General features: G+C 45.6%; 2 protein-coding genes across 3 annotated transcripts in view; both read left to right on the forward strand.

The window, feature by feature from the left end:
- LOC125108183 (signal-regulatory protein beta-1-like) overlaps positions 1 to 16,362 on the forward strand; it is a 154,163-nt gene extending 137,801 nt beyond the window's left edge. Inside the window, exon 7 of the mRNA XM_047743622.1 lies at positions 16,244 to 16,362. Coding sequence (XP_047599578.1) covers positions 16,244 to 16,325 — 82 coding nt within the window. The 3' untranslated portion in view covers positions 16,326 to 16,362. The remainder of the gene's footprint in view (positions 1 to 16,243) is intronic.
- Positions 872 to 13,769, forward strand: LOC125108186 (signal-regulatory protein beta-1-like). 2 transcript variants are annotated; one of them, XM_047743630.1, is made up of 6 exons: positions 872 to 979; positions 4,157 to 4,510; positions 6,943 to 7,263; positions 7,853 to 8,173; positions 12,155 to 12,262; positions 12,788 to 13,769. In XM_047743630.1, the coding sequence occupies exons 1-6, from the start codon at positions 910 to 912 to the stop codon at positions 12,805 to 12,807; spliced, it is 1,194 nt and encodes a 397-aa protein (XP_047599586.1). In that variant the 5' UTR covers positions 872 to 909; the 3' UTR covers positions 12,808 to 13,769. The 2 variants fall into 2 exon arrangements, with proteins under 2 accessions (XP_047599586.1, XP_047599587.1); XM_047743631.1 differs by having other exon boundaries at positions 13,537 to 13,769.
- Positions 16,363 to 27,314: the final 10,952 nt, after the last annotated feature.

Genomic DNA, 27,314 nt, shown 5'->3' on the forward strand with positions numbered 1-27,314 from the left:
AAAGGGAAACCCTCTTACACCGTTGGTGGGAATGCAAGTTGGTACAGCCACTGTAGAAGACAGTGTGGAAGTTCCTCAAAACAGTAGAAAATAGAGCTACCCTACGGCCCAGTAATCACGCTACTGGGCATTTAGCTCAAAGATACAAAAGTAGTGAAAAGAAGGACCATATGCACTCAATGTTCATAGCAGCAATGTCCACAATGGCCAAACTGTGGAAAGAGCCGAGATGCCCTTCAACAAATGAATGGATAAAGAAGATGCGGTTGATATGTACAATGGAATATTACTCAACCATCAGAAAGGATGAATACCCAACTTTTGTGTCAACATGGATGGGACTGGTGGAGATCATGCTGAATGAAATAAGTCAGAGAAAGTCAACTATCATACCATTTCCCTTACTTGTGGAACATAAGGAATAGCATGGAAGACATTAGGAGATGGAAGGAAAAAATAAAGGTGGAGGGAATCAGAGCAGGAGACCACCAATGAGAGACTATAGATGCCGGGAAATAAACAGAGGGTTTTAGAGGGGAGGGGAGTAGGGGCATGGGTGAGCCCAGTGATGGGTATTAAGGAGGGCACATGATGAATCATGGAACAGTACATCAAAAACTAATGATGTACTGTATGGTGACTAACATAATGTGATAATAATTTTTTAAAAAACACACAAAAACCCCACCAAAACGTAAGGAGAGGTCCTTCTCACCCTGTGAGGCCTCTCTGCCTGACCTCTGTTTCACAACCCAAAAGGAGATTGCAGCCTCACAGCCATGTGACTGCATTATAGATTCTTTCTTCCTCTTCTATCACCAGAGAGGCGGGCTGTTCCTCCCCACAGAACAGAGGCCCCATCACCCCAGCACACACATTTGCAGAGAGCAGGATCCTCAGGCCTCCATCATGTGGGCCCCTGCCTCCAGACCATGCCTTTCTCCTCACCTGCTGCTGGCTCTGCTGTGGGGACTCACAGGTGAGCATTGCCTTGAGGGAGACTCCCCTTTCCCTGCCTCCTCAACCACTCCCAGTCCCTGGGCATTGAGGGCCTCCACAGAGGTGTGCTACCCCACACCCTCCACAGAAAGCCAATACTGAGGCTCATCTGAGCTTGAAATCAGGGATCTGAGCATTTCCTCTGGGATCCATCACTTGTAGCTGGTTACCACCAGCATCCAAAGAATCAATGCTTCAATGGGTAACAATGACAGCTTTGTGTATGTTCATTGATCTAATCCTCGCAGCATCCGTTCCTGATAGCTATGACTGTACTCCTGATTGCAGATAGGGAGGCATAGAGAGTAACCAGCCCAGAGTCACCTACTTAAGTCCCTGGAGCAGCTCAGGTTCACGTCCAGCCCATTCAGCTCCACAGTTCATCTTGTTAACCATGTTATGCTGCCTGGCTCCTCAGTGGAGGCCAAGTGCAGAAACATCAGAAACACAGAGAGGCAAACAGTAGAAGAGCCATCACGCATCACACGCAGAGGACTTCAGAATTCCACTGTGCTGCGAGTACTCACAAACTCCTGTTAATGATATGCTGCATGTTTTCAAGGTGCTAAATTGTTACTAAAGTTTAACATGTACTATAATTTCACTTAATCCTCAAAAAAATCTCTATACTAGCATGCTGGGCCACACTGTACATATACAAGGAATGCACTTACCTCTGTGTGTGTGTGCGCACGCACGCACGTGTGTGCATGCATAGAAATGGGCATAGGGAAAGGTACACACATGCATGTGCACACACATGGGATTTTGGAAAACACTTTGCTTTTTCTCCTCATAATGCAGCCAGTGAAATGCACATTAGAACGATGTTTGGATCCCTGTCTCTGAGCTACTCACCCTCTTCTTTAATTCTCTAAACCTACCTCTCACCCCTCACCAAGTTCTTAAATTAAAAACAAGCTTCTCTCTTGGTAAAATGAGTAGAACCTTGTGCATTACTACCTTGGAAATGTCTCCATGCTGGATTCAAGTGGATGAGGAAAGAAGGGGACACAAAATCAGAGACTCGTGCCTGTGTGATCTGCATCTGTAATTATATCCATTTTCATATCACGATCCCCATTATCTGGTGTCCACTGATGCCTCCGTGCCTCAGGAAATCTCATGAGTGATAACTTTCTAAATTCCTGAGCATTCACCATGTACCACACACACACCTGGAAATGCCTATGTCCATTATGTCATGCAATCTTTGTATTCAAGGTAGACATTCCTGTCACCCCTACCTTGGAGATAAGAAAAGAAGGCATAGAAAGGGCCAAGGTCACTGAATATAATTGGGAGATCTAGGATCGGAACCTGTGCAGTCTGATTCTAAATCTCACAGGTCTAACCATTGCTCTTCTCAAATCCGATGACCCCACTTCCATCCCATGAGATCACTGTGGGGAAGGGGATGGTGTGGTGAGGAACATTTGTGGTTTGCTTCTCTCAAGTGCTTCTGTATTCTGGGTATATGCAAGTGTTTGTTTCCTCCAAGTCATCTATGTGGGAAACTCGGCTTCTGATATAATGTCCTGAGAAATTCTCCACTGAAAATAGACTTCATGGTCTCCAAAAGGGGCCACATTGGGCAATTCACACATTATACAAATATTAACTATATACCTACTAGGCAACAAGAAGAGTTATATTAACATAGGGCATGTTGATGAATAAAAGACACAAAATAGTTGACCTTGTAGAAGTTGTATCATAGTGGAGGAAAGGACAGGAAACAATAGACGCAATAAATCAGTAAATAACAGAGGTACAGAGAGTAATGAACATTATAGAAAAAACATGACAGTACAGCTGGATACGACAATGGGAGAACTGCTAGGGTGGGATGTATTTAAACAGGTAGACTGGAGCAAAGATAGTAAGAAGGCGGGGGAGTGAGCCATGTGTTCCCAACATTGGGAACAGCGTGAGAGCAGAATCCTCTTGCTCTGTTCAAGGATTCAAGCTTTTATTCTGAATGAAATGGTAGCTATTGCAAGGTTTTGAAGACAGAAGTGGCACAATCTGACATGAGTTTCATTCTCGCTTTTGGTTGAAAATGGAGTACCACAGGGCATAGAGAGAAGTAGCTAGAGCCCTCAAGAGCTCAGTGCTTCCATGTGAACAAGGTAAACTGGTTTGCAGCAAGACAGCAGCCAGGAGAGAAAGGGGAAGAGGTCAGCCTGTGGATGCCTGCAGTAGGGGAGTCTTTAGCCATTAGCATAGGAATTGAGGTGGGAAAAAAAGGTACCCAAGGGTCAGGACCATAAGCATCCGGGAAAATAAAGGTGCCTCCGCTGAGATGTGCAAGGATATGTGGGAAACTGAGTTCAGTTTAGGACATGTTAGCTGTGAGAGGTTTACTTCTAGCTAAGAAAGTGTTCGAATGGTGTTTGTACATACATAGCATAGCTGAGAGACAAGACGTGGGTCAAAAATAGAAATAGGAGGAATATAGTATCACAAATGGAAGAATTTTCACCTTTCCTTGGCTCCTCATAACCACCTGATCCTCTTCCGTCTCCCCTCCCATTTTCCCTCCACGTCTCCCTCCATGGTGCATTCCTGTTTCTTCCCATTTTTGTCCTAGCACTTCAGCTTCCTGACCCTAGTCTGCTCCAGACTTAGAAACCAAAGTATTTGAGGTTCTTGGCATACCCAGGACCTGCCTGTAATAGCTCGTGCCCTCTTTAGGAGGCATGTTTATTTACAAATACTGGTAAGTGCACGTGTTTTACAGCTCACACACTCCAAGGAAGAAACACAAATTTTCTCCCTGAGGAGTAGCTAAGAAATGGAAAAGAACACTGGGTGTATGTGTGATGCACCAGCAGCCTGCTTCTCTGATTTCTATCCCTGCCTGGTTTTGAGGACACTTCACCTAAGAAAGAATGAGTTTGCATTTCTGAATGTCTCCAGAGACTAGCTTGTCACCAATACAGGAAATCCAGCTGCGAAGTCAAACCTGCTCTGTGCCACATCACTGAGCCTCTGTGACTTTGTTTTCTCAGTTGTGATGGGGTCTCCCATAACAGGCTCGGCGGGAGGGCCGCTCCCCATGCGCACTAGGTCAGGGAGCTGTTGTGTGTAAACACATGAGGAGACGCGCAGGATCATGGCAGGATGAGTAGATGACTGCTCTGTTTCCCTCCAGGTGTGGCCGGTGAGGCGGGGCTGCAGGTGATCCAGCCTGACAAGTCAGTGTCTGTCATAGCTGGACAGACAGCCACTCTGCGCTGCACCCTGACCTCCCTGCTCCCCACAGGGCCGGTTCAGTGGTTCAGGGGGACAGGGCCAGGTCGGGAGTTAATCTTCAGTTTCAAAGGAGGACACTTCCCCCGAGTAACAAATGCTTCTGATGCCACAAGGAGAAACGCCAAGGACTTTTCCATCCGCATCAGTAACATCACCCCAGCAGACACCGGAACCTACTACTGTGTGAAGTTCCAGAAAGGGACCCCTGATGTGGAGTTTAAGTCTGGACCAGGCACCCAGGTCACTGTGAGTGGTGAGTATGGCCTGGGCCTCCTCTGCCCCCTGGTTGTGACAACAAGTCAGTAAGAATGCCCTCCATTATCTGACCAACAGCTAAGAATCAGGCACTGTGGTGGGTGTCCCCGACTTCATCCCCTTCCATGGATCAGGGAAGTTGAGGCCTGGAGAGGTCCTGATGCTTGCTCAAGGCCCATGATAAATGGTGGGAAAGTCTAGAACCCCAGTCTGTGGGTCCATCGTTCTCACCTTTTCCAATCCTGAGCAGCCCTCTGGTTCCAGGGATGAGGGACTTACAGTCGGAATGGCTTGACCAGTCACATGACCCAATCTAACTCCTGCTTCCAGAGAGTCTCCCCTCCATATGGCTGACTCTTCTCGACTCAACACTTACTGAGAACCTGCTGTGTGCAGGCTCTTTTCTATGTGCAGGGGAAGCAGGGAACAATACAGCCAAGGACACCTTTCCATGAAGCTCATGTTCCCTTCCCTTCCTGTGGACAAATGCACCCAGGGCAGGGAGGTGGAATATGTTTTTCTTGTAACGTAGAAGAATCACAGTGAGAAGAGGTATAAACTCACTATTTACGCTGAGAGTCCAGGATGGAGAAGATGCCAGAGGCTGGGCATTTGTTGTGGGTCTGTCCAAAAAGCATCATGCAACTCAGGGACTGACTTCCATAAGAGCACTGAATCTCCCCTCAGCCCCAGGACATAGGCATGCTGGTGGTTTTATCCTGATTGTGCAGGTGGAGTTCCTGGAGTTACAGGAGTTCCCAGTGGTATGTCCCTTGCCTGGGCACCAGCCCTAGTAAGTGGCTCTAGCACAGGGTAGATCTGTTCCTCCTGGGAGAGCTCTCCTTCCTCTTCCCCAAGCTGCCAACACAGGGAATGCCCTGGATGAGAATGAATGAAGCTAGAGGGACCATCTCAGCCCATTTACAGATGGGGACACTGAGGCTCAGCAGATTCGGCCTGAGCAGGGAAGTGAGCCACAGCCTGACTCACAGCCCTGCTCTCTGCACACTCACTGTGATGGTCAAAGTGGAGAAAGTGCCCACCCTCTCCTTGAAACTCTTGTAAATCTTGTATGGTTCTCTTTTTCAGCAATAAACATTAAGAAAGCATGGGAAGAGGTGGGCTAGCTTTGAACCCCCAGATCAGACAGGTATGCAAACATCTCGTGAAGTGTTGAGCCTGTTCCTGGAGGACACGGCTTCTCACGAGTAACAGGATCCAGAGTCTTTCCACTGTTGTGTGGTGTTGCTCCTTCACTGAGCAGCCTGGGGCACTGGCCTGGACAGAGCAGAGGGGACCCGCAATCCCAACAACACCGGGCACCCCATTCCTGGCTCTGCCCACTAAGGATGACTGGGAGGCACATCTTGGAGGATGTTTGGATCTGTGAGCGAGAGTTCACATTCTAGACTCCGCTGTCAGGACCCGACATCTTCCCTCTGTTGTTGTCGAGTCAACATGTCTGGACACCTGGAGGGACCCCTCCCCATAACCGCTTGCAGTGAGAATGTCAGATGGAAAAGTAGGATGGCTGTCACTGTCAGGCTGGAGAAGGTGGGACATTTATTCTGTTGTGGATGAAACAGCTGGAGGCCACAGGAAGTCCCCTTGGGATGCAAGACCGGTAAAGAGCAGTCCCGTTGTAACTGGACCAAAGGAGCTTGGCTCCTAGGTGAGGGAGAGACAGAGACCATCCTGGGGGAGTTTCCTCACAACGTTGTCTTTATTTTACAGGTAAGGGATCACAGGGAATAATTTCCAAAGCCATGATGCCGAACAGGGGCAAGTAGGCTCTATATATTAGTGCTGGAGATGAATATTCAGAGGGGGATTTTAACACTATAATGAGACTGAGGTTACTGTCATCCACTTTCCGATTCACCTGCTCTTTTCCATCTGCATTTCCAGTGATAAATTTCAAGCAGAACCATTTGCATTCCCTTACTTGCCCCTTCCTGCAATCCCTGTAAGGAGAAATGCCTCTTGTCCCATGCCACAGAAGAGGAGCCTCGTCGTGCCACAGCCCCATTTGTGGTCAGCTGGCCAGCCCAGTTCTGGCCTCTTTAGGGGTCCCTGGTTCACTGCACAGTCTGTTGCATATGCTCTCTGACCTCAGTGACGTTTGCAGGAAACAGTTGATGCCAACAGTCAGACCCAACAGAAACGTCTTTCCTGTGCCCAGATTGGTGGGAAGTCACCTGACAGAGAAGTGAGGGGGGTACTTGAAATCAAGCCTAGAACTGCACCTGGGCCCTGCCCCTGAGTCAGAGTTCAGCTCTGGAAACTCAGGGCCTCCTCTGTGCAAGGAGGAGAGGACACCGCCCTCCGCACACTCTCAGAAGGATGGCGGGTTCTCCACAGTGCCTCACACGTATCCTCAGAGCTGAGGAACACAGTCATGCTCACTGTTCACAAATGTTCCTCTTGTAGCCAAACCCTCTCCCCCCGTGGTGTCGGGCCCCACGGCCAGGGCCTCGCCGGAGCAGACAGTGAACTTCACCTGCAAGTCCCACGGCTTCTCCCCCAGAAACATCACCCTGAGATGGTTCAGAAACAGGAATGAACTGGCAGCCTCCCAGACCAGTGTGGACCCAGAGGGAAACAGAACGTCCTACAGCATCTCCAGCACAACCAGGCTGGTGCTGGCCCCGGGGGATGTTCACTCCCAGGTCATCTGCGAGGTGACCCACGTGACCCTGCAGGGGAGCCCTCCTCTTCGTGGGACTGCCAACATGTCTGAGGTCCTCCGAGGTAGATGCCCCTCCCCACCAGCCCCAGCTCGGGTCTGGCCCCCAAGTATCCGAGCCTGCCCCTCCTCCGCTTCCTGCCCCAGGCCCTCTGTTCCCTGGAGTCTGACCCCTGGCAGACCCTTCCAGGTCATCTGCATCTAGATGTGCCGTCCCCTCCTACTGTTTCCATGGCCGCCGTGGGGTGAACACCTACCACGCGCCAAGCACTACGCTTGGTCATTTCCTTTACTCTAACATAGCAATTCCAATTATCAGGCACCTGCTGTACTCCATGCCACCGTGTGCTTGGTGGGGTCATTTGTTTTGCTACAGTTATTCTATTCCAACTGTATGCGTGGGGCTGAGAATTGTGATTTCACTAATTCTTAGCCTACCAGGAGCCATCATTCCTTGAGAACCTACTGTGTGCTAGGCACTGTGCTTAGGGATTCATTCATATGCAAAGACTACCCTCAGTGTTTGAGCACCAGCTGTATGCCTAGCTCTGTTCTGGGTGACTCCCTTGCTGTGTGGGGGTGCTACGTTCTCGAGCCCCTCCCCATGGTCCATCTGTTCCATGAGGTGAGAGCTTCTGCCCTGTGCTGTTTCAGTTCCGCCCACCGTGGAGGTTTCCCAGAAGCCCGTGTCAAGAGACCAGGTGAAGGTCACTTGCCAAGTGAAGAAGTTCTACCCCCAGCACCTCCAGCTGACCTGGCTGGAGAACGGCAACGTGTTCCGAACAAAAAAGGCCTCAAGGTCCCCGAACCTCATAAAGAACAAGGATGGGACATTTAACTGGACGAGCTGGCTCCTGGTGAACTCATCCGCCCACAGGGAAGACGTGGTGTTCACCTGCCTGGTGCAGCACGACGGGCAGCCCGCGGTCACCAGAAACTGTACCCTTGTGGCCTCTGCCCACCAGGACGACCAGGGTGAGACCTCAATGGCCCTGTTTCTTGTGTCCTGCTCCCTGCACCTTCACCTGACAATGATTAAGTCACCATGTCTGGCCAGCCATGTCTCCCTCTGTTCGTTCCCACCTAGCATGGTCTCTATCCCTTCTACACTTTTCCATCATCACCACGGAAAATGCCTGCACTTGCCACTCTGAAATTCCAGAAGGGACCCTGAGGACTTGGAGTTTTGAGTCTTGACCAGGCTTCTGGGTGACCGTGTGTAGTCACACCTGGGGTCTCCTCTCTCCCTTTATTTGTGACAGCAGATCAGCAATAGTCATGATCGCTCAAAGCACATTTACTTTATGCCAATTCCAATTTATTTCTGGTCTCCCTTCCTGCTTAACCAACCCATTGGCCTGGAATTTTACAGAAGGGACTCAGGGAGCAGTGAGGGACAGATGGCACATTTCCTGCCCTTAGGACAGCTGATGAAGTAAGCTATTCAAGGGAAACCTGAGTCCCTAAGATGGACCAGCAACTGTACAAAAAAACAGGGGGGGTGGTTAATTATAGCAGGGGCGCATTGTCCCAAAGAACTATGGTTTCCCTTTCTACAACTAAAACATTCCTTATTTCTCTCTCGTGTAACATCAGGGGGAGGTCAAGCCAATTTTCCAGGAGTCTTTGTTCCAGAAGATCTTTCAAAGGCCCATGTTCCTTCTGAATGCCCAATGACAGTGTCCTCTTGCCTGGGTCAACACTGGGCCACCGAGTGTTCATGTCACTTCTGCCCAGGAGACTAGAGATAGGAAGGGAAAAGTAACAATTTCCCTTAAAAGTAGAGGTATGCAGAAGTTGCTTAATTGTGTCCACTGATGACTTAGTCATGGATCCACATCCAGCTCCAAATGGAGTCCACACTTGTGTGCTTATGTGATTAATGACATGGTTTCTTCTATAAAACCTATACTATTACATTCTTAGTAAAATTAACGATAATTCCTAATATCACCTAAAATGGAGTATATATTCCAATTTTCTAAAGCTTCTTCTATTAACTTTATTTTGTGGACCTAACTTGGTTTTAATTCACTTGTAAATGTTTCAAAAATTTTTCCTGTGAAATACCTGGGTCTCCATGATTCTTTTTTTTTAAATATTTTCTTTATTTATTTCGCACATAGAAGAGAGAGAGAAATCACAAGTAGGCAGAGAGAGAGGGGGAAGCAGGCTCTCTTCTGAGCAGAGAGCCTGATACTGGCCTTGATCCCAGGACCCTGTGATCATGACCTGAGCCGAAGGCAGAGGCTTAACCCTCTGAGTCACCCAGGCACCCGATCCTTCTTTTGCTCTGGAAAGAATCTGAATAGCTAGGGCTACTCAAATTCTTCATTTCATATTGGATGCTTGTGGTAGTCTGTGCTTTTGAGAAATGTGGTCTTTTTCTCTGAGTTGTCAAATTTCTGCATATATAGAGCTTCTCATAGTATTACCTAGTAATCCTTGTGATGTCTGTAGGGTATCTCATTTCATCCCTGATACTGGAAATGGGTCAATTCTCATTTTTTTTCATTGTTACAATGGTTAGAAGTTTTTAAAATTTATCAGTCTTCTCAAAGAACCCACTTTCAGTGATATTCTCTATTTTTTGTTGTTAATTTCTTTGCTTTATCTCCTCTTTTTTTTTATTTCCTTCTATTGCTTTGAGCTTATTTTGCTCCTCCTCATTTTTTTTTAAATGGGAAAAACATTATCAAGTCTAGACTTTTCTTTGTTTGATTGCCACAGCTGGGCCTCTTTCTGGGCTTGGGGAATCGGGAGTGTGGACCCAGGATACCTGGTGTGGGTTCCTCCTGGAGAATGGAAGCATCTAGCCCACCTGGCTTCCTCTTTCATCTTTCAGAGCCCTCCATGGGTGGACTTCACATGAGTTCCAGTAGGCAGGCTTCTACTGAGCCAGGAGAGGTGGGAGAGATGAGTCCACACCATCCCCTGCCTTTCCTATGCTTCATGAAGGTGGGAGAGGAATGGCATAAGGGGATGTGCATTTGGACGTGGAGACTTTTCTCTTTAGTCACTAGAGATTCTGCAGTTTGGGCATTGCTCTTCAGGGACTACCGAGAGCCAGTTTTCTATAGAATTTACTGTCCTTTTGTTGTTTTTTCTTTGGATTCAGAGGCTGTATTTGGAGATGAGTAGCTAAGCCTCTGTCTTGTTCTCAGCAGCCCATTACAAAGTGCTCAGAGGGCTTTGAAATGCTTGGCCCCAGTGTCCCTATCCCAGATCTCGGTATCCATCTCCCATATTTCCCCATCAGGGCCCCACTCTAGCACAATAGGTGCAGTGTAGCTGAGAATTCAGTCCTCTCTGTAGCACTGATACTCTTATGATTATGTTGGAACCAACTGTGTCCTCAGCTTTTTCTACCCTCCAGCTCTAGGAGGTAAGAGTCTGCACTGTTGCACAGAAGTCCCCTGACATTCACACATAACTTTTCACATGTGATCAGTCTTCACTTTGCGTGTCTTTCTCTGAATGGTTGATGCCCAGTAACAGCCACCCAACCCATAGTTCTTGTAATTATCATGTCATCAGAATGGCAGGATACTCCCCTCCTCTGCTTACACCAGCCCATGTCACCATGGTGAGGTTTCAGCAGTGACAAGGGCAGGGCAAACCGGCACCTACCCTGCTCTACCTCCCACAGGTCTGGGGGCCTCATAACCAGCTGGCAGATAGAGACCTAGGTCCAAATGTGCCCATTAGAGCTGGCTTTCCAGTACCCAACTAGACAAACTCCACACATCAGGTGACCCGTGAGTGAGACTCTCAGATTATATGAGAAGAGAGAAATATCACTGGGGTTGCTGTCCGATCCACCTGTGTGAGAGAGCGAAGGAGGCAGGACTGGCAAAGGGAGATGTTGACACAATTCAGGACGGCAAGACTCAGCCTCAGACAGAGAGCAAGCAAGCTGAATGCTCTTCATGGGTTGTTTTAAATGGAGAAGAATGGTTTAGCCTCAGTATCCCCACTTCCTCAAGCCTTCTCCTGCTGGCTCCCCTCTAGAAACAAGTACAAACATGGCCAATAAAGTTCTATCAACTCAGAAAATGTCCAGGGGCCCCAAAGCAGAGACCTGACATCCTTTAACATGCCAGGGGCAAATATGCTCAGGACCTACTCCTTCCTTTAAGATTACTCTATATTTCAAAAAAAAATTGGATTTTTAAATTTCAAATATAAAAACAAAAATGGGTCATTGTATAAAGTCAAAAAATCAGAAGCTGTCCTTCCAGATCAACAGTCTATGTCCAAGAGACAGACGTCGTCTGAAAGTGGCAATGGGGTTCAGATGGCCTGATGTGTCTGAAACTCTCCTGAGAATTAGACCCCATTTCCTTGCCTCCCCAGGATATTGTCAATCCATCAGGTCTCCTGAGGTCAGGTCATCCTGAGGACCCCCTCCTTACCTCTGTACATGGGAGTCATCAAACCATGTGCATGGAGCAAAGCAGGACAGCCTTACCCTCAACTGACCGTGACGTCTTGAGGCCAGGCAGACATTTGTCCCTATAGCCCAGAGAGTCTGGCTTTGTCCTGGTTAAAGACAAGGTCTCAGAGTCATCCTTCAGGCCAGCAGTGAGGGGTTTCCCTGGGTCTGAGCCACCTCATCTGTCCACCCTCTGTAAGCTAGGAGCATGTTGGCTCATCAGAAAGAGGCTGTGTGACCTGCGCCACTGGGTGTGAGGACCAATTCAGTAAACCAAACTTACCCATTGTGGAGTGCTCATTCTCCCCACCTCTTCCCTCAAGAAGGACACCTGGCAGTGAGAAAGGCATGAGTGAGGTGAAGAACATCTTACCCCGAATTCAGCCTTGAGCAGGGGAAGAATTCATGAGCCTCAGAGCATTGATAAGCCTGAGTCACTTCAGATACAGTAAGTGGAGGACCCAGGGAATGGACTCTATGATGCCCCCCTCTGATGGTGCTTCCTATCCCTTCCTTTCCAGAGTCAAGGCCATTTACTCCATTCCTGATGGCTGTCATCCTGGGCCTGAAGCTGTTGCTGCTCATCACTGTCTCTGCCATCTATGTCCACAAGAAGCGAGTGCCGGATTGTAAGTTGTGGGTCAGGGAGGGCGGGCCAAGGTTAGTCCCAGAAAGAGCCAGGTCAGGAGGAAGGGCAACCCACAGGTCACACAGGTCAGCACCCACCTGCAGTAAAGAGCATGTGACACACCTCCCTTGATACGCTCGGTCTCAGGGGTCCCAGCTCCGTGAGGTGTTGGGGGAGAGGGCCTTTAGCCTATAAACATGGACAGGGTCAAAGGCTATCAAAGAGTGTCAACAGAGTCCTAGGGATTCTGGGAAGGAAGTGGACAGAGAGGCTGAATGAGAGGTGGCTGGGTGGGAGGATCCCTTGGAGATCATCACTAGAAACGGAGACTGGGGCTCCTTTGGGCACAAGATGTCTGCATTTGGAGGAATGCTTACAGGTGCCAGAGGGCTGCTCTGAGGACTGCTTCCAATCTGACCCTCTGTGGGAAATATTGGAGGGGAGGGGGAGGGGTAATCAAGCCCTAAGGGAGGAAGGCTTAAGTGGCAGAGTCCTCTATCAGGGGCTGCCTGTCCTTTCACAATAGGTGTCCCAAGAGGAAAATAGCACCGAGGACATAAGAGACACGTGGGAAACATTTCTGGAATGCTGAGCAGATAATCAACTGTGAACATGGGTTCCACAGCTCTTCCCTTTCTCCCCTACTACTTGCCACCCTCAGTCTCTGCTTGCTCCTTCCTTCCTTGAGGGGCCCAGGCAAAGACAAGGAACAACTAGAAGCTTCCCCAACTCTGCCCCAAATACCTTGCTTCCTCCAGAGACCCACCTGCCCACAGTACCTTCTGCTCCTTCTCACAATCCTTGATACCCCCAGAGCTGGGTGTTCACAGCACGTCCTCAGCAGGGGTCATGGGAAGTTGCTCTGGGGACTGATGCATGGGTATCTGCCTGAATGTGAGAAACAAGTCACATCTACACACACCAGGTGCCTCTCATTCATCTTCTGGGGACTGTGGCCTGAACTACGTGCTCACGTCCATGTTCCTGGGAGTTATTTCTGCCAACCCCCGACATTCTAGCCTTGTTGAGGTTCTTCACTGGGTCTTCAATAAAATGAATCTCATCCTGGTTTGAAGAAGAGAAATGATTCTCCTTCCTCTTTGTCTACATGTCCTACTCCTCTGTCCCAGGGACAAGATGCCCTCCTCCCTGTGATGGGAACACTAGCTCTTCTGTCACCTTCATCCTTCCCAGCCCCACTGCTCATGCACATGAGCTGGCAGTTCAGAAGCCTGGAGCCATCCTCGGTTTTCTAACTTTATATCCCATCTTCGATTCTGCCTTCAGAATGCTGTGTCCAGTGGCGAGATGTAAATGTGAAGCAGTCTACTCAGGGAAAGGAAAAGAAGCCTGATTTGTAGCGCTTGTGGGCTTCCGTGGTGTCAACACTCCCAATGTGACCAATGGCAAGCTACCAACAGGTTAACAACGTGCTTGCAACATTCTGGAAAAGCTCTCAATAGGGAGTGCAAGCCTCCTCCCAAAATCTATGAGCTCCACCCGGAATCTGCACAATGCTCATCCCAAGGCTGCTCCCTAGCCCTGGCCACCAGCACACCTTCCTGGACCATTCTTCGTCTCTTACAGGCTCTCCAGTTTCAGCTACAGTGATTCCATGGCAATGGAAGTCAAACTGTGTCGTTCCTCTGCTTCTTCCCCCTAAAGATCTGCATGACATTCTCTCCCTCTTTAAAGCTCTGTTTACACTTCACTTTATTAAAAAGTCCCTTCCATAAACCACCCTATACAAAATATCAATTCCTTTCTCTCACTCTGTGTTCCCACAGCTCATAACCTAATTAAACTGTTTCCCTAGAATTTAGGATTAGCCGACATGATAAGTGGAGGCAGTGCTCACTTTGCACAATAGTGCAGGACAGAACAATGATGGTGCAGCTCAAACCACGCAAAGTGATCTCAACAATCAGTGGGAGAATAACGATTTTTCTGTGACCTTTAAAAAATGTTTTTTAAAACACAGAAAGTTGGGGCACCTGGGTGGCTCAGTGGGGTTAAGGCCTCTGCCTTCAACACAGGTCATGATCCCAGGATCCTGGGCTTTCTGCTTGGCGGGGGGCCTGCATCCCCCCGCCCCCCACCTGCCTCTCTACCTACTTGTGATCTCTGTCTGTCAAGTAAATAAATTTTAAAAATCTTTAAAAAAAACACAGGAAGTTTCCAAATGTCAATGATGAATGTATAGAAAAATGAAAAAACAATAGAACCATTATTTATTTTGTACACTGTCATTTCAAATATTGAAACACTGAAAGGGGAAGCATCTTGTTTTTTCTAAAGACTCATCATGAACAGTTTCCACAGCGCTTGCCTTCTTCCAATCGCATGGTTGACCATATAGGGCCAACATCTGAATTACCTCACTCCAGTCTCAGTTGGATCTGAGCTTCCATCCCTTGTACTTTCAATGTTGTGAAATCCTTACCATATTAATTTGAATTCTTCTGATGTCACATCCTCCAGGACATTTTCACCCTCCCTCCCACCACCTTCTTCAAGGATATGGTAAGCTTGTCTCACTCTGCTCCTCTGCCTGCATATCCACACTCTGGGGACCAGCACCCCTGTCACCATTCCCCTGGTAGCTCTGCCTTCACGAGACCCACTCGCAATCAATTTAAACTTCACCTAAGGCCTCATTTCTTCTCATTTCTCCATCATACTTTCAGCTTTGTGCCAATCCCTTTGGCCACTATTCACTTTTGTATAATGTCACCTTGGTTCCTCTCTGGGAGAGCAGGAGACAACACAACCACCTACATTGCTGTTTGTGGTAAAGTGAGTAATAAAGTCACAGAGAACCACCACTATCGGCTTTGAAATACGTGATGCTTACTTATTGTGATGAGAACCTGTTGGTTACATAGAGATCTGTGGCCTGAGGACGAGCTGGCAGCAAAATTTGTACCTCATGCATTTGCTCATGGAAAATTCCTCTGTGCCAAATGAAATTAAACTCATGTGTTGGGGGACTGATGGTATTTAACTGACCTGTGGTGACTGACATTTGTGCATGCCTGCACCACAGAAACTCAGTTCCTGTTGCCAGACAATGACGGCCACCTGTTAGGCCATCACATTTTTAAAACATAAATTGGGGAATAGGTCACTGAAAACATCAGTTTCTACCAAATGTTGGATTTTAAAATACCATTTCACTTCATTCTAACTGGTACATGTACCTAAAACCATTTCAATAAATACTACTCTCTCTTCTTTGTGTTTGAATGTTCTATCAGAACTTCATATCCTCCAGAAAGCCAGCAGGTGGATTTTCAAAAAACAAAACAATAACCCACTGACTGGAGTACAGGAATGGGTACAGGAACCTTCTGGAAGAGCTCCCAGTGGCCCATGTGCAAGAGTTTGGGCAACAAATAAGTAAATTAGTATCTGGTTCTGTTATGGTCTAAATGTTCGAGTCCCCACAAAACTGAGTGTTAGAATCCACAAGCCCATATGATTGTGTTGACAGGGGGTGCTCCAGAAGGAGAGAAGGTTGTGGGTGTTCCACTCTCATGAGTGGGATTAGCCCTTATAGAAGAGACCCCCCCAGGGCTACCCAGTCACTTCAGCCATGTGAGGACACAAGGAGAAATCTGTGAGGGCCCTCTCCCAACTGCACTGGCTCCATGATCTCAGACTCCACCCTCTTCAACTATGAGCAAGAGCTTTCTTTTGTTTCCTAGGCACCCAGTCTGGGATGTTTTGTTATAGGCGCCTGATTTGACTAAGAACGATTATAACGGCCCATATAAATATCTTTGAACGCATATTGATATAAGTAAATAGCTGAATAAATTAATAAACTTTGCTGTCCTGTACAGCAAAGTTCCAAATGATTTACACAGACACTTCACCCTCAGAAGGGAGCTTAACTGCCTACTCCTGGAGCACAGGAACTAGTGTGACTCCCCTTCAAAGATGACAGAATGGCAAGGAGGAATAGGGAGTAACTACAGAGGGAACACCTGACAAATACAGTCCAGCCACATCATCATGAGTTCACTAATACTCATAAACCATGGCCACAGTGTGCTTCCTGATATAATGTGATGTAAACGACACCTTTCCTCTGTGACCCTCCTCCCCACACCTATTCCCCCAGTCTGTGTATGAGAAAAGCATCTGACAAATTGCAATGAGGGACATTCCACCATATACCTGAGCAGCACACAAAACTGTTAGGCTGTTGCTATAAAGGAAAGTCCAAGAAGCTCTCACAGCTGAGAGGAGCCTAGAGAGACATGACAAGGAAATGTAATGTGGGATCCTGCATGGAATTCTGGGACAGAAAGTGACATAGGGTGAAAACTAAGGAAATTTGTTCTGGACTGAATAGTTGTGTCTCTCCATCGTTCATAGAATTTGGAAGTGGGGACTTTGCAGATAATGAGGTCATGAGAGTGGAGTCCTCATGAATGGGATCATTGCCTTCATGAAAAGGGGCCAGACAGGAAGCTCACTCCATCCACCAGGTGAAAATACAAGTAGTTGGCAGTCTGCAACTTCAAAGAGAGATCTCAACACAACCCAACTATCATGGCACCCTGATCTCAGACTTCCAGCCTCCAGGACTGTGAGAAATAAGTTCCTGTTGTTTCAAGGCATCCAGTTTATGCTGTTTTGTTATAGCAGCCCAAGCTCAGACAAAGTCAAACTATGGATTTTGGTTAATAGCAATGCACCAATATTGGTTCACTAATTGTAACAGATGCAACAAATTACTACAAAATGTTATAAAGAGAGGAAACTGTATGCAATTCACCTATATATTGGAACTCCGTGTGCTTGTCAAAATTATTCTCTAAATGTAAAACTGTCCCAAAAGAGTAGCTCTATTCTAAAATAAATAAATAAATAAGTCAATATGTTGTCCTCAGCTGGATCTCTGCCTCTTGCACCCCTTGGAGGGCAATTCAAGGAAATGTGTGGTGGGGAGATGTCTGCGTTTCTATACCCAGATTACATCTTACTTCACAAGTCTAAGGTTCCTCTTCCTTTCTCTGTCCTCTGTCCTTGCTAGAGCTCACTCCAAAGCCTGGCACTCAGAGATCCTAGAACAACCTGCTTCTCAGTCCCCCATAATATTCACTCTATATATTTCCAATTAGTGAAGCCCAGGTTAGATCAGGTGGAGTCAGGGAACTCTGCGTGCTTTGGTGAGGTAGGGTAGCTTTAAGACCTCAGTGGTGGATGCACTTAATCCATGTCCTGTGCCCAATCAATTGAGGTGAAAGGGCTCTGCAGTGGGTGGTGGATCCTGTGATACATCAGGCCTGAGGAGATGGTCCTTGGCTGTCAGCCCTCTTGAGATGGCCTCAGTTGATGAAAGCCACCATGCCCAAGGTCAAGCCTGGGACGTGCCACATCCAGTGTCTCATCAACATGGCGATGAAACCCCTTCCATCCTCTATGACAAAAATCATCACCATCTCCAAAACTCTAACCTCATTCCACACCATGTCTTTGAGCCTCTGCATCAGCAGGTGTGCAGCCTGCTGAGACTGGGATGGGATGAGGATCAGGAATGAGCACATTCTTGTGGATTCCATAAGCTCTGGAAATCCCAAGCAACTGGCCCAGTAGGTTCTCAGCTTGTGGCTCCCTTGCCTGTCCATTTAATAATCTCAAAGAATAAGTGTCAAAACTTCATGGTCATTCCTTCATCATAATCCCCTTCCTCTGACATCATGGAGGAATGGAGTGTCTTTTCTCCCCAGAGCATGGAGCCCTTGGGCTCTCTAGGACAGTGTTCAGACAGAGAAGGCTCCAGGGGTCACCACAATGCCTGTCCCTGCCTCCCCACTGTGCCCACCTCTGCCATCCCTACTTCTGACACTGCTGCTGGCATTTACAAGGGAATGGGTCCTCAGGTTATGGGCTGGGGACAACCCTATGCCTGTTTACTTTGTTCTTTTCACCTGATTACCTAGAATTTCTTGGAGAGAGAATTTTTCTGTCCTCGCCAGAATTTATAGAACTAAATTAGAAGGGTTCCCAGCTCACAAAAACTCCCAATGGCTGTGTCTGTCCCACACACTTTTGTTCAGGGAATGGGCATCTGCTAATGGTCACAGGGCTGAGCACAGCACAGACATCAGAGCTCTCATCCCCCAGCTCCTAGGAACAAAGAACCTGTCTTTTCAATTTATTACCAGCACACAGATGCTACCTCTCATTGGACAACAAATGATGGAGAACATGAAATTATAAAGCAGGACAAGAATCTACAATGCTTCCATCCAAAGATGACCACTGTTAAAAATTTGCAGAGGTTTTGTGCTCATGGAATATTGGCCGGAAGTGGTCACTAGAGGTCTCTCTGGGTCAGTGATGGAAGCTGAACCCTGCAGGCTCTCCAGAGAACTAAGCATTTCTGTCTCTACTTGCTGAAAAAGATAACAAGCTTGTGGAGTCTCTTCCCCAAGGCCATTGGTCCAAAAACCTAGAATAACCAACTCAAGATTGACACCATTGGTCTATAAGACTTCCAAGAAAGCTACAGTAACTGAAACAGTGACTTTGGTGAAAGAACCGGCAGACAGATGAATGCAACAGAATAGAAAGTCCAGAAATACACCACATAAATACAGCCAACTGATCTTTGAGAATGACCAAGATAGTCTTTTCAGCAAATGGTGAACATCAGGACATCGGAACAGCCAAATACAAAAAAAAAAAAAAAAAAAAAAATTGCTTCTACATACAGACCTAGCAGCCTTCATAAAAATAACTCATATATAAAACCCCAAACTATAAAACTTCTAGTAGATATCATAGAAGAAAATCTAGATGAGCTTTGATATGGATTACTTTTTTTAATAGATTGACTTCATATCTTAAAGCAGTTTTGGGTTCACACCAGAATTGAGCAGAAGTTGCAGAGATTTCCCATGGGACTCCGGTCCCCACACGTCACAGCTGTTGCCATTATCAACATCCTCCACCAGAGCGATACATTTATTACAAAAAGGAACCTACACTGAAATGTCATTAGCATCCGAACTCCATAGTTCACATTGTGGTTCACTCTGAGTATTGCATAGTCTATGGGTTTGATATCAACTTTTATAGTATTAGCGTAGTTTCATTGCCCTAAAAATCCTCTATGCTCTTTTTTATCTCTTTCCACCCTAAACCCAGGCAATCACTGATACATTTACATGCACCATAATTTTGCCTTTTCCAGAATGTCATGTGGTTGGAATCATGCAGTAAGCAGGCTTTTCCTTTCAATTAATGCTAAGCATTTAAGTTTCCTCCATATCCTTTCACGACTTCCTAGCTCATTTCTTTTAGCACCAAATAATATTCCACTGTCTGGATGTACCACAATTTCTATTTCCATTCACCTACTGATGGTCATCTTTGTTGCCTTCAGGCTTGGCAATTATAATTAAGTTGCTATAAACTGCAAGGAGAAATCTGCTCCAGGCCTCTCTCCCAGTTTCTGGTACACTCAGACCACCCTCAGATTGTATACAGCATTCCCCCTGTGTCTTTACATCATCTTCCCTCTGTGTATGACATCTAAGCTGAGCTGTGCCTGAACTCCTGGTCCACAGGAACTAAAAAATACTATATGTTTTCCTAAACTATTCTGTTTGTGGTCATTTGGTATTCAGCAAGTTCCCCTGTTTATACAGCATCTATTATGCTCCAGGCCATTCTCCTGTCATGATGCAGAAGAAAGGTACCCTCTTCTTTTCTGTGTATGAGTCCTTCTCCCCTTATGCCATATAGCAACCCAATTTGTAATTTTCGTATATTTGTGTCAGTACATATTGCTAAAAGAGGGTGTAATGAGTCTCCACCTTGACCTAGAACCAGACCCTCACATCATCTTGGGCAAGACAAAGAACATGAAAACTGAAGACAATTTTCTTTCCAGGAAATTCAGATCAAGACTTCCAGGTGACCCAGCCTGAAAGTTCAGTTTCAGTCAGAGCTGGAGAGACCTTCACCCTGGGCTGCAACATGTCTGCTCGCTCCCCAGCAGGACCTGTCTTGTGGTTCTGGGAAAATGGGCAAGAACAGCAACTAATCTACAGTTTCAGTGGAAACCACTGCCCCTGAATAAACCAAGTAGAAAACACAGAGGTCAACCAAACACTATTTCCATCTGCATCAGTGACATGTAGCCCAAAGATGTGGGCAACCGATACTGTGTGACATGAACAAGAGGGCATCTGGGGGTGTCTGGTGGCTCTGTCAGTTTAGCATCCGGCTCTTGGTTTTGGCTCAGCTCATGATCTCAGGGTCGTGAGAATGAGTCTGGAGTCAGGCTCACTCTCTCTAAAATCAATCAATCAAAAATCAATCAATCTTAAAAAGAAATAGGGCATCCTGACTTGGCATATGTATCTCGTTCAGGCACCTATGTGTCTGTGAATGCTGAGTATAGCCTGAGAAACTCCATTTCCTTAGATTGTGAAAACAAATTTTTCAAAACTTGAAACATGTACCAAATCATCACTATACACTGGATACTATGCCCCTTAATCCATGAACACCCTCTAGGTTGGGATTCTGTAGTTGGCCATTCTGTCAGTTGGGGGGCCTATGCCCAATATTGAATCAAGCCATATTGAAAAACCATGCTCTTCTTTGATGGCACAACCCCCAAAACCTGAACATCAGGCAAGAGAAACTCAAAAATAAAAAGATATTCAATAGGTAAAGTGCAACCACAACTGTGTATTGCATGGTACAAAAAGTTCATTAACCTGAGCCTAGAAGTCTGACTGGCCTTTCTGAGGTGTAGGGACAAACCTGACCTCAAGAATATGCATTGTGTCTCATGGAACATTCTCCAGAATAGATCACATTCTTGGTCCTAAATCAAGTCTCAACCGGTATCAAAAGATTGGGATCATTCCCTGCATATTTTCAGACCACAATGCTCTAAAGCTAGAACTCAATAACAAGAGGAAATTTGGAAAGAACCCAAATACATGGAGACTAAACAGCATCCTTCTAAAGAATGAATGGGTCAACCAAGAAATTAAAGAAGAATTGAAAAAATTTATGGAAACAAATGATAATGAAAACACAACAGTTCAGAATCTGTGGGACACAACAAAGGCAGTCCTGAGAGGAAAATATATAGCGGTACAAGCCTTTCTCAAGAAACAAAAAAGGTCTCAGGTACACTACCTAAACCTACACCTAAAAGAGCTGGAGAAAGAACAAGAAAGAAACCCTAAACCCAGCAGGAGAAGAGAAATCATAAAGATTAGAGCAGAAATCAATGAAATAGAAACCAAAAAAACAATAGAACAAATCAACGAAACTAGGAGCTGGTTCTTTGAAAGAATTAATAAGATTGATAAACCCCTGGCCAGACTTATCAAAAAGAAAAGAGAAAGGACCCAAATCAATAAAATCATGAATGAAAGAGGAGAGATCACAACGAACACCAAAGAAATACAGACAATTATAAGAACATACTATGAGCAACTCTACGCCAACAAATTTGACAATCTGGAAGAAATGGATGCATTCCTAGAGACATATAAACTACCACAACTGAACCAGGAAGAAATAGAAAGCCTGAAGAGACCCATAACCAGTAGAGAGATTGAAACAGTCATCAAAAATCTCCAAACAAACAAAAGCCCAGGGCCAGACGGCTTCCCGGGGGAATTCTACCAAACATTTAAAGAAGAACTAATTCCTATTCTCCTGAAACTGTCCCAAAAAATAGAAATAGAAGGAAAACTTCCAAACTCATTTTATGAGGCCAGCATCACCTTGATCCCAAAACCAGACAAGGATCCCAACAAAAAAGAGAACTACAGACCAATATCCTTGATGAACACAGATGCAAAAATTCTCACCAAAATACTAGCCAATAGGATTCAACAGTACATTAAAAGGATTATTCACCACGACCAAGTGGGATTTATTCCAGGGCTGCAAGATTGGTTCAACATCTGCAAATCAATCAATGTGATACAACACATTAATAAAAGAAAGAACAAGAACCATATGATACTCTCCATAGATGCTGAAAAAGCATTTGACCAAGTACAGCATCCCTTCCTGATCAAAACTCTTCAAAGTGTAGGGATAGAGGGCACATACCTCAATATTATCAAAGCCATCTATAAAAAACCCACCGCAAATATCATTCTCAATGGAGAAAAACTGAAAGCTTTTCCGCTAAGGTCAGGAACACGGCAGGGATGTCCGTTATCACCACTGCTATTCAACATAGTACTAGAAGTCCTAGCCTCAGCAATCAGACAACAAAAGGAAATTAAAGGCATCCAAATCGGCAAAGAAGAAGTCAAACTATCACTCTTTGCAGATGATATGATACTATATGTGGAAAACCCAAAAGACTCCACTCCAAAACTGCTAGAACTTGTCCAGGAATTCAGTCAAGTGTCAGGATATAAAATCAATGCACAGAAATCAGCTGCATTTCTCTACACCAACAGCAAGACAGAAGAAAGAGAAATTAAGGAGGCCATCCCATTTACAATTGCACCCAAAACTATCAGATACCTAGGAATAAACCTAACCAAAGAGACTAAGAATCTATACTCAGAAAACTATAAAGTACTCATGAAAGAAATTGAGGAAGACACAAAGAAATGGAAAAATGTTCCATGCTCCTGGATTGGAAGAATAAATATTGTGAAAATGTCTATGCTACCTAAAGCAATCTACACATTTAATGCAATTCCTATCAAAATACCATCCATTTTTTTCAAAGAAATGGAACAAATAATCCTAAAATTTATATGGAACCAGAAAAGACCTCGAATAGCCAGCCAAAGGAATATTGAAAAAGAAAGCCAAAGTTGGTGGCATCACAATTCCGGACTTCAAGCTCTATTACAAAGCTGTCATCATCAAGACAGCATGGTACTGGCACAAAAACAGACACATAGATCAATGGAACAGAATAGAGAGCCCAGAAATGGACCCTCAACTCTATGGTCAACTCATCTTCGACAAAGCAGGAAAGAATGTCCAATGGAAAAAAGACAGCCTCTTCAATAAATGGTGTTGGGAAAATTGGACAGCCACATGCAGAAAAATGAAATTGGATCATTTCCTTACACCACACATGAAAATAGACTCAAAATGGATGAAGGATCTCAATGTGAGAAAGGAATCCGTCAAAATCCTCGAGGAGAACACAGGCAGCAACCTTTTGACCTCAGCCGCAGCAACATCTTCCTAGGAACATCACCAAAGGCAAGGGAAGCAAGGGCAAAAATGAACTTTTGGGATTTTATCAAGATCAAAAGCTTTTGCACAGCAAAGGAAACAGTGAACAAAACCAAAAGACAACTGACAGAATGGGAGAAGATATTTGCAAATGACATATCAGATAAAGGGCTAGTGTCCAAAATCTATAAAGAACTTAGCAAACTCAACACCCAAAGAACAAATAATCCAATCAAGAAATGGGCAGAGGACATGAACAGACATTTCTGCAAAGAAGACATCCAGATGGCCAACAGACACATGAAAAAGTGCTCCATATCACTCGGCATCAGGGAAATACAAATCAAAACCACCATGAGATATCACCTCACACCAGTCAGAATGGCTAAAATGAACAAGTCAGGAAATGACAGATGCTGGCGAGGATGCAGAGAAAGGGGAACCCTCCTACACTGTTGGTGGGAATGCAAGCTGGTGCAACCACTCTGGAAAACAGCATGGAGGTTCCTCAAAATGTTGAAAATAGAACTACCCTATGACCCTGCAATTGCACTGCTGGGTATTTACCCTAAAGATACAAACGTAGTGATCTGAAGGGGCACGTGCACCCGAATGTTTATAGCAGCAATGTCTACAATAGCCAAACTATGGAAAGAACCTAGATGTCCATCAACAGACGAATGGATAAAGAAGATGTGGTATATATACACAATGGAATACTATGCAGCCATCAAAAGAAATGAAATCTTGCCATTTGCGACGACGTGGATGGAACTAGAGGGTATCATGCTTAGCGAAATAAGTCAATCGGAGAAAGACAACTATCATATGATCTCCCTGATATGAGGGAGAGGAGATGCAACATGGGGGGTTGAGGGGGTAGGAGAAGAGTAAATGAAACAAGATGGGATTGTGAGGGAGACAAACCATAAGTGACTCTTAATCTCACAAAACAAACTGAGGGTTGATGGGGGAGGGGGTTGGGAGAGGGGGGTGGGGTTGTGGATATTGGGGAGGGTATGTGCTATGGTGAGTGCTGTGAAGTGTGTAAACCTGGCGATTCGCAGACCTGTACCCCTGGGGATAAAAATATATGTTTATAAAGCTGTAAAAAAAAAAAAAAGGAAAAAAGAAAAAAGAAAGGATGAATACCCAAGTTTTGTAGCAACATGGACGGGACTGGAAGAGATTATGCTGAGTGAAATAAGTCAAGCAGAGAGAGTCAATTATCATATGGTTTCACTTATTTGTGGAGCATAACAAATAGCATGGAGGACAAGGGAAGATGGAGAGGAGAAGGGAGTTGAGGGAAATTGGAAGGGGAGGTGAACCATGAGAGACTATGGACTCTGAAAAACGATCTGAGAATTTTGAAGGTGTGGGGGGTGGGAGGTTGGGGGCACCAGGTGGTGGGTATTGTAGAGGGCACGGATTGCATGGAGCACTGGGTGTGGTGCAAAAATAATGAATACTGTTATGCTGAAAAAATAAAAAATTTAAAAAAAAAAAGAATATGCATTGTGTCTATTGTAGCCTTTTTCCTGACTCTCTACCCTTCACTCACAACCCTTGTAGCCATATGTTAGCTTCCGGATTTGGATGAAATCTCAACTTGAGTGTAGTTAGCCGCCAAGCCTAGTTTCTCCTGAATCAAAACAAAGGGATCCACAGGGATACAGAACCTCTACAAGCCTTCACAATTCCACTCACCCATTTCTAACTGTAATGTGATTGAGGCCTGGTGGTCGGTCACTAGGGGCCACCACAGTGCAGTCAGGGACCTGTTCTTCACACAGAAAGTCAATCAGTGAGTGTGATCTCCTACTATGGCTTCCTGGGAGCCAGGAGACTAAAAGGAGGGGTCTTGTGTGTCATCCACATCCAGGTCTTGTTTGGAAAAGCTATCCTGGAAGGGTAAAGTCATTCTCCTTCCACTTAATCTTTGGCTGGTCTTCCCTGGTCTACCCCAGCTCTGCTGTTCTCTTATTCTCTGAGATCCACCAGTGTTTTCTGCTCCTTGCCACTCCCTGAATTAATTACATTAAATATAGTGAGATTAGTGTGTCCAACTGTTCCGCTGGGAAAACTAGTCTTCCTCAGTAATGTTCTCTTCAAATCCAGCCACATTCCATGCCATCCAACTGGCCATGGAAAAGTTACATATTTCCCTCAAGCTGAAAGATATAGTATGGGTGGCTTACCTGCCATTCTCTTGCATTTGACTGTGGTTAGCACAGGGACCACAATCTAGACCTCCCTGCCCTTGGTTTAGTGTTACACTGTACCATGCTGTGTATCTGTATGAAATCTACTGAAATATATAATATTTTATGGTATCTAAATATCTAAATATCTTCTAGATTTTCCTCATTCTGAATACATTCTACTGCACAGCTGAAAATCCAGTTGAAAAGACTTCTAGAAGTATAGGTAATGACTGCAGAAGGCAAGAATCACAAATGCATAGAGCCTTAAAGTTGTTAGACGAGCATGATGGTAAAACATGCTGCATCTGGCATAATCTGAGGTTTGCCGCTCATGACCTTGGGCTACTTACTGAACTTCTCCAAACCCTAGTTCCTTCCTGTGTAAAATCTCATATCTTGGACTCATAACCATGTAATGTCTTTGAATCTTCAAATTTTAGAATTATCAAGTCACAGAGTGAGTGATAGGTTCTTAAATGGAATGTTCTGATTTAGAGGTTCTTAAATGGAATGGAATGTTCACCTTTGCATCTTTCATAGCCAAAGTGAGAAAAAAAATGGAGAGATTTGGAAGGCTTTCCTCAATTCCATCATTCTTTCATGCATACATTCCCCATTCACTCACACATCAAGCATGCATTCATTCAATGTACTCTCTCAGTCAGCAATGCATTTACATATGCATGGACCTGTTAATGGGTACCTGCATCCTCCTCTGGAGCAGGCCCTGAGCAGATGGCCCATCTTCCAGGAGGTCCTTGGCACCCATGGTGGATTTCCTATATAATTCTCTTCTCTCTCTGGAATGTGTCAGTTCCCCCTATAGTGACAGTGCCCCAGTCATCACTCCCCTTGGACTTGGTGGCTATTACCTACCATGTGCAGAGATTCTATCCACAGAGTGTGCATCCCATTTCGATAAAGAAGTGTCCTATGTTCAAGGGAGCCAAGCAGCTCACATCCAAGCAGAATAGTGATGGGACCTACACTTTAGAAAACTTGCATTTGGTGAGTGTGTTGGGGCAAGAGTCTGAGTGGATCCTCATCTATAAGGTGTAGCATGAGGCATAACCTCCCACCCAGGCCAACCTCCTATTGTCCACAGCAGCCCTCCGCATATACAGGTCATTGGAAGCTCAGGTAAGCTCACCTCTACTGCTCTGAGCTACTGGGTCACCCTTGTCTACTGAGTGGCATGAGGTCTTTAAAGTCACAGAGTCCCATTTGCTGTCTCCTTCTGCCTAGTGGTAAATCCAGAGATGCCTGTCCTTGTGTTTGTGGCTTTCCTTCTGGGTTTCAAGGTGCTGGTGATGAGTTTCACAATCATCTACATCTGCAGGTGGCGAGGTATAACAGGTGATTGGGGACAGGTCTTAGTACATAAGGAGAGAGGTTGTGGTCACTATCATAGGCTGATCAGAGTCCAAGATGAGTCCACTATTTCACATAGCACATACCATGGGGGGATTCAGCCTCAAGGAAAGGTTGAGAAGAGCCTTGTTTTCTCTAAATGTCTGTAGGAGATCTCAGAGGCTTCCTGCTCTCATGCCTAATGCAGTACCATGGGGTTTGCAGGTTTTTCAGTGAAGTCCCTTGAATCCTGAGTGGGGGTCCAAGATGTGAAGGTGGGATGAAGGTCAA

Source organism: Lutra lutra, chromosome 9 (assembly GCF_902655055.1).
Source record: "Lutra lutra chromosome 9, mLutLut1.2, whole genome shotgun sequence".
Taxonomy (NCBI): Eukaryota; Metazoa; Chordata; class Mammalia; order Carnivora; family Mustelidae; genus Lutra; species Lutra lutra.

Excerpts from the sequence above, each read along its gene's own strand:
- LOC125108186 (XM_047743631.1), top strand. The coding sequence starts at position 910 with ATGTGGGCCCCTGCCTCCAGACCATGCCTTTCTCCTCACCTGCTGCTG. Across the intron at positions 4,511-6,942 it reads CACCCAGGTCACTGTGAGTG|CCAAACCCTCTCCCCCCGTG; the intron begins GTGAGTATGGCC and ends TTCCTCTTGTAG. Across the intron at positions 8,174-12,154 it reads TGCCCACCAGGACGACCAGG|AGTCAAGGCCATTTACTCCA; the intron begins GTGAGACCTCAA and ends CTTCCTTTCCAG.